Here is a 7,445-nt window from a genome sequence, read left to right on the forward strand (position 1 = left end):
GAATCGATTACCCCCCATCTATCTTCAGAGTTTGTTCTGTTAGGTGACCTAAACTGGGATTTGCTTAACACCCCAGCAGTCCTACAATCTAAGCTAGATACCCTCAATCTCACACAAATTATCAAGGAACCTACCAGGTACAACCCTAAATCCGTAAACATGGGCACCCTCATAGATATTATCCTGACCAACTTGCCCTCCAAATACACCTCTGCTGTTTTCAATCAGGATCTCAGTGATCACTGCCTCATTGCCTGCATCCACTATGGGTCCGCGGTCAAACGACCACCCCTCATCACTGTCAAACGCTCCCTAAAACACTTCTGCCAGCAGGCCTTTCTAATCGACCTGGCCCAAGTATCCTGGAAGGATATTGACCTCATCTCGTCAGTCGAGGATGCCTGGTCATTCTTTAAAAGTAATTTCCTCACCATCTCATGTCCCTTTCAAAAAATGTAGAACTAAGAACAGATGTTGCCCTTGGTTCACTCCAGACCTGATTGCCCTTAACCAGCACAAAAACATCCAGCACATACACACAGTCAGTCAGGAAAGCAAAGGCTAGCTTTTTCAAACAGAATTTTGCATCCTCTAGCTCTAACTCCAAAAAGTTTTGAGACACTGTAAAGTCCATGGAGAACAAGAGCACCTCCTCCCAGCTGCCCACTGCACTGACGCTAGGCGACACGGTCACCACCGATAAATCCATGATAATCAAAAATTTCAATAAGCATTTCTCTACGGCTGGCCATGCTATCCTCCTGGCTACCCCAACCCCGGCCAACAGCTCCACACCCTTCGCAGCTACTTGCCCGAGCCTCCCCAGCTTCTCCTTCACCCAAATCCAGATCGCAGATTAATAAAGCTCCGCCTTATCTCAGCTCACTGGTCACGATAACAACACCCACCCGTAGCACACACTCCAGCAGGTATATCTCACTGGTCATCCTCAAAGCCAACACCTCCTTTGGCCACCTTTCCTTCCAGTTCTCTGCTGCCAGTGACTGGAACAAATTGCAAAAATCGCTGAAGCTGGAGACTTACATTCCCTCACTAACTTTAAACATCAGATATCTGAGCAGCTAACCGATCGCTGCAGCTGTACATAGTCCATCTGTAAAAAGCCCACCCAATCTACCTAGCTCATCCCCATATTGTTTTAATTTACTTTGCTGCTCTTTTGCACACCAATATCACGACTTACACACCATCACTTGCTCATCATCATCTGCTCATCTATCACTCCAGTGTTAATCGGCTAAATTGTAATTACTCTGCTACTATGGCCTATTTATTGCCATACCTCCTCATGCCATTTGCACACACTGTATATAGACTTTCTTGTTTTTCTATTGTGTTATTGACTGTACGCTTGTTTATTCCATGTGTAACTCTGCATTGTTGTTTCTGTCGCACTGCTTTGCTTTATCTTGGCCACGTCGCAGTTGTAAATGAGAACATGTTCTCAACTACCTTACCTGGTTAAATAAAGGTGATATTAAAAATAAAAGATCGGCCCCATATGTGACAGCTTCAATGGCGTTGCCTATGCTCTCTTCCCGTGTATCCTTGTTCAAATCCAGGCCTTGTGGTCCACAGCATTAATGATTTATTTTTCTCCTTAGGGGTGGTTGAGTAAAACCTGGTTAAACTTCCCGGGAATAAAGAACCAGGAGCACCAGTGGACAGCAATGTTCTGGTTTGGGTACCTTTGAATATCAAACTGAAGACCCAATTAGTTCTTGCACCCCCTTGTGGACAAACTGAAATGGTACAACATGTTGCATTGCACCATTGTGGGCACTGACCCATAACAGAAAAGTTTTGAATAATTTCCCATAGCTTCATAGTTATGGGAAATGTTTGTTTTGAGATGGTTCGTTCTAACTGTATAGAAAGACTGCTACCACAAACCAGCAGCATCATAAATTCCATGGTGGAGAGAACAGTGAAAGACCAGTATCAGGGCCGTCCCTCAGGAGACTGGTACCAAGATGTCATGTCCAGTGTTGCCAAAGTGATCAGCGGCTCAGATTAGTCTCATCCAGACGGACACTCACTTGGTCTACCAACATTTCCCAACGAATCGTTTCATGGTCATCAACCTATGATGTGTGATGAACAACCAACACTCCTGCCGAGAAAACAACTTACGATTCAATAGTTCCAGGAACTGGAAGTCACTTCAGTACTATGATACAAATTCATCTGCAGAAGAGGGTATGATTAAGCAGGTGCAAGATACAGAAAGAGTTAACTGCTTTTTTGAATACCAGTATATATATATAAACTTGCATCAGTGAATCATAATACATCTTTGACAAACCCCTGAGCTACCCCAACACTTTATGCTACAGAAAACCAGTGGAGATTAATTTTACAGCAGCTAGGGTTCATACACTTAATAATATGGCGCACAAAACAAGAGCTAAAAAAAACTGCTTTATTTAAAGTATACATTATTTAAACGATGACACAGTAAGAGTGCAGTCACTCTGCTGCTGCCCCCTGCCTCGTTTTCCCTGTGGTTTAGCTTCAGAGCAGCAGTGTTCCCCTTCACAACCCTCGGCAGCCTCTGGAAAGCTCTTTCACCCTTCTGCGCAGCTCACCTTGTATCTCTGTGTCTTGTGGGTTGATCCTCAGTGTCCCTCTGCCCCTTGTCTCTTCGACTTGGGCTTCTGAGCAGGGGCCACCATTGAAGCAGATGCTTTTTCGGACTTCCTGAGTTTCGCATCCTGAAAATGAAAATGACAGGTTTGCAATGCTGCTGGTTTGTGGTAGCATTTACCATTTGAGATTCAATTTAACATGGTAAAGCCCAAATAGGGAACAGTACCAATGACAAAAGTGTAAAAAAAGTCCCTATACACCAAAACCACTTATACAATGTCAATAGTCAGAACATAACTGAAACCACACTTGCCTCTGAATGTTTCTCCTTCTGCTTTTTGGCTGTAGCCTTTTTCTTCTCAGCTTCTAGAGACAAGAGTTAGTGATGTGTGTGTATGCATGCAATCATGAACATGAGAAGTGAGATACCCATACAAGTCATTGAATGAGCAATGTTAAATGTCCTTCATTACAATGGGTGTAGCTCAATAACAATGATCCCATACAATTGGGCAGATTATAGGTTGATGTCTAAATCCTAGGAGTGATGAGCACTAACAATTCAGTGGATTCAGCTCACCGGCTTCTTTGTCCTTAGTCTTCTTGGCTCCAACCTTGGCAGCCTTTGGAGCCTTCTCCATATTGGGATCAGTGTTCTCAGTTGCCTTTGGCTTGGGCTCATTGACCCTACCCCTGACTGCAAGCAGGTAAGGGAGAGTGATCACACGTTGAGCTACATTATATTAAACAGCAAGCCCATGTTCAACATGTTTGTCATAATGTTGACTTATCTAATAAACACCACTTTATATTCAAAACTGGTACCATGAAGTTTGGCTCATTTGGCAGGTAAGATACTATCACATTCAGAAAATAAAGTCCATTCACCTTGGATCACATTTTTCTTGATTTAATTACTTGGGTTAACAAAGCCTAGTTGCCACAAGGAGCCTATTAAAGTAACTGTCCAGTGGATATCTCACTTTAAAAAAATGTTATGTTCTGTTAATTCGTACCCAAATAATGTTGATGCCTGAGCTCTGAGGCATGCGTTGAAATTGCAGAGTGCTGACGCCAGTATCACTTTATCAGAAGCACGTGGTCAATGACGTCCAAAGCTTTGTTTTATCGAACAACCACCTGATTGGTAGAAGACAAAAAGGCTACACTGCACACACACACTCTATGGGGTGTGGGACATAATCTATAATAATTTGGCTGCTCTAAATCCTTTATACCAGCAGGTGCCACTAGTGTGCACCTTATCAAAGCCTTGAGTAATTAACCTATTTCAGACAATTAGCTGGAAAATCTCAATGCTCCAGGAAGCTTTGTTTCCCCATCACTAATCCTATTCTCGTATTTGTAGCCAAAGCATAACTTGATAAAACAAACAACAAAAAAACATCTAAACTTGCAACACAAAACAGACAATTTTGATAATGCTTGCCATTTCCTCATTGAACATTATATCATGTTGGCTCATTGGCTGAGCTGGCCAATCAGCAGTATACTTGATTTAATATTTTTGGAAACAGGTATATGCCCACAACATTCTGTTGTCGGGGTACGCCCAGGGCCGGATTAACAAAGGGGCTTCCAGGGGATGGAGCCAGAAGGTAGAAAAAAAGTCACAAATATATTCATACATTATATAGTACATATTAGATATATTGTATATATTTTTACTGCAACCGCAAAACACAGGAGGATTCAGGAGCCCGCTCTCAATGAGTTTAGACAGCTTCCTGCTGCCACTCTGCTAATCATCAGATAGGGGGAGGAGAGGTATGGGCCGCATGTGGGGCCCTGCCTTGATTGGGTAACTGAAAAAATGAACTGCATAATAACTAAATGTGACTGGTCAATTATGTGAATCAGGGGCTGGGCCCAAGAGGCAAAAAAAACGAATTACTTATTTTATAACCAACCAAGGGAGCCTGTTCTCAATATTCAAAATACACCAGAGAACATATTTAGCCACAGAGTATCAATAGTTCCTCAAAAATAACAAAGTGTCTTAAAAAGGGTGTCTGCTGCAAGAACAGCTTCAATGCGCCTTGGCATAAATTCTACAAACTGACCTAAACCATGGCAGGAAAACACACCCCACACACACCATAAACTTTGTGTCCCCCATTTACTCAATTGTTTCCTTTATTTTGGCAGTTACTGGTTGCCTACAGTCGGGGAGGCTGCAATTTGGGCAGCATGTATTCCAAATGTACAACTTGTTGTGTTGTGGCCATAGACATAATACATTGATTTTTGGAACCTCTTACCCTGGAAATTTGAGTGGTAACTCATGGGTACTCTAGCAATGGCTGCCAGTCCTGATTTGAACGGGAACTGCCATCCATGGATTATATGTAGATAGTTGGTTGCAGCTGTCTGTTTGCACATTTCAAAATACAAATCACGGGAAAGAACATAGTTTGGAAAGCAAATGCCTACTGCTGAAAATAGAAGACTGCATTTACAACCAATTTAATTCTCAACTCCCAATTTTTAGTGACCGCCAGCACTGTTTTTCAAAGTAGCTCATCTTGAGATAGGCTATTGCCAAGAGGAGCGGATTGGCCATCACCGTGAGTAGTAGGTTATGGCTTCTTCATTATGTGAGTCAGTGTGCCACTGGAAATGGTATGTAATTGCCCAATGTAGTAATATATAAATAAAAAACACAATTCAAACAGGAAAGCTGCTTTGACATACTCAATTACAATTTTTGGGAAGAAAACCAATTCACTCATATTGTAAATTATTGGTCATTTTTCATAGAAATCTGGAAACACTGGGCATTTACTTTAAGATTTAGACATGCATGGGTCGCTTACCCGAAACCTCCCATGTGCTCCGTTTGCTTTCGATTTGGTGTCCTCGCCAATACCCCGCCCTCGAATCCTTTTTTCGGGTCTTGCTATCATGTATTCAACCTCACCAGGTCCACAGATGGATATTTCCTGTTATGTATCTGCGAATGGCCTGCGAGGAGACCCCTTTTCGAGAGTCCAACTCCTTCAGCGCTTCGTTAACCATTACCATCGTAGGTGGATGAAGAGGAGTTCTCCATGCCACAGCAGGTGCTTTGCTGGATTCTAACAATGAAATGGACAAATGTATCAACCGTAATCTAACCAAATAACCGTAAAATTAGGCTACTCAAATTAGCCTAAAACGCACATGGTTTTACAAACCTGATTTAGCTTTTCCCGACACTTTTCATATTTTTTGGGCACGTCAGAAGATGACGTTGCTTCTTCGGCTGCTGCTGCTTTCTTTTTAGGTGGCATGATCAAACGGTTAACCTCAAAGTTAGGCTACATAAAAACGTTAGTTTAAAAACAGCAACTGCATTCTCAGCCTACACACGTTCAATATTATGCACTTCAAGCAACACCGCAGCAAAGCACGCGGTTTACCTGAACAGGCGCTGACATTTAGGTACCAGTTAGAGCAGGGGTGTCAAAGTCAAATGGACGGAGGGCCAAATAAAAAATTTAGCTACAAGCCGAGGGCCGGACTGTTCGAATGGTCATTGAATTTTTTTTTAAATGACGCATATAGTCTAGTGAACCTAATTGAACCTACTGAAAACCTAACAAATATATTCCAATATGATCAGATAAATAAAGCAATATTTTCTTATGGCTCTGTCAGTAATCTTAATTTTCAACAGACACAAAAGACAAATTTCCTTTATATAAAAAATCCCCATAACATGAACATTAAATGAAAGAAACCGGTATTCAAGGCACCATCAGTAGCCTATATTTCTATTTTAGCAAAAGTGGGCTAAATTTACTTCAAAGAAAAAAACAATAATAGCAATTTTCTATCATCCACTCAACTGAAATATTAAAATATAATTGGATGAAATACAATAAAATAAAGTGCAAAAATCTATTAATCAAAAACAACACTTTGTTTAAGGAGAAGTAACATTCAGTGAAAACAAATATTAAACTTTAACTTTTAAACTTGAACTGAGTAAAAACTCTAAATATGTGATTGCACAGTAATGTTCACTTGTTTGAGGGGTGAGGGTGATACTTGGTGGTGTCCCATCTTTTCCACAAGTTCATCAATGTTCGGGGTAAGGCTCTGAGCTGAGGAAATCCTCAGAATTGAGTGGAGGTTTCAGCAGTAAGTCGACTTCTGTGTGATGTTTTGTTCAGGTTCATCAAAGAAAACAGTTGTTCACACAGGTATGTGCTGCCAAACATAGACAACGTTTGAGCAGCCTGGATGCGCAGCTGGGGCATTGTGTCGGGAGGAAACGGGCGAACTCCGCAGCACCCACTGCCGCATATTTTGCCCTCAGTGCATCATTGCATTGGAGGTCAATCAACTCCATTTGGAGGTTGGTGGTGAGCTTTCCACGTCAACAGCAAATGGTTACCGAGCAGTTCCAACCTGCTTTTTTGTGCTTCAAAGTCAGCAAATCGGCGTCGAAAGTCAGCGGCAAATACCTATTTTATCAGCCAACTGTGCGCTCGGAACGCACTGGTAGAGAGCTTCTCTTTCATGGTCTGGCAGCTGGAAAGTGGCTCAATTTTCTTTCCGCATCTGCGTCTCCCACAGAGTCAGTGTTGGTTTAAATGCCTTCACTGTACTGTACATATCAGAGATGACATGATCCCGACCCTGCAGCTGCAAGTTCATTGCATTCAGATGACTCGTAATGTCACACAAAAGCCATTTCACACAGAAACATTCGTCTCGGAGTTGTGTTTGTGTCTTTCCCTTTGCTGTCCAAGAACAGACATCTCCTCACGAAGCTCGAAACATCTTTGAAGCACCTTTCCCTGGCTTAGCCATCGCACCTCTGTGTA

General features: G+C 42.1%; 1 protein-coding gene across 1 annotated transcript; it reads right to left on the reverse strand.

Annotated features, from left to right (window-relative positions):
• Window positions 1-2,870: 2,870 nt before the first annotated feature.
• Window positions 2,871-5,763, reverse strand: LOC112077941 (histone H1-like; the record flags this gene model as incomplete). Its single annotated transcript, XM_024144330.2, has 5 exons — window positions 2,871-2,976; window positions 3,191-3,307; window positions 4,893-5,001; window positions 5,448-5,526; window positions 5,561-5,763. Coding segments are annotated over 5 exons (588 nt in total), but the record flags the coding sequence as incomplete, so codon positions are not given.
• Between the last annotated feature and the right edge of the window lie 1,682 nt (window positions 5,764-7,445).

The sequence above is a fragment of the Salvelinus sp. IW2-2015 genome, unplaced genomic scaffold, assembly GCF_002910315.2.
Source record: "Salvelinus sp. IW2-2015 unplaced genomic scaffold, ASM291031v2 Un_scaffold5079, whole genome shotgun sequence".
Taxonomy (NCBI): domain Eukaryota; kingdom Metazoa; phylum Chordata; class Actinopteri; order Salmoniformes; family Salmonidae; genus Salvelinus; species Salvelinus sp. IW2-2015.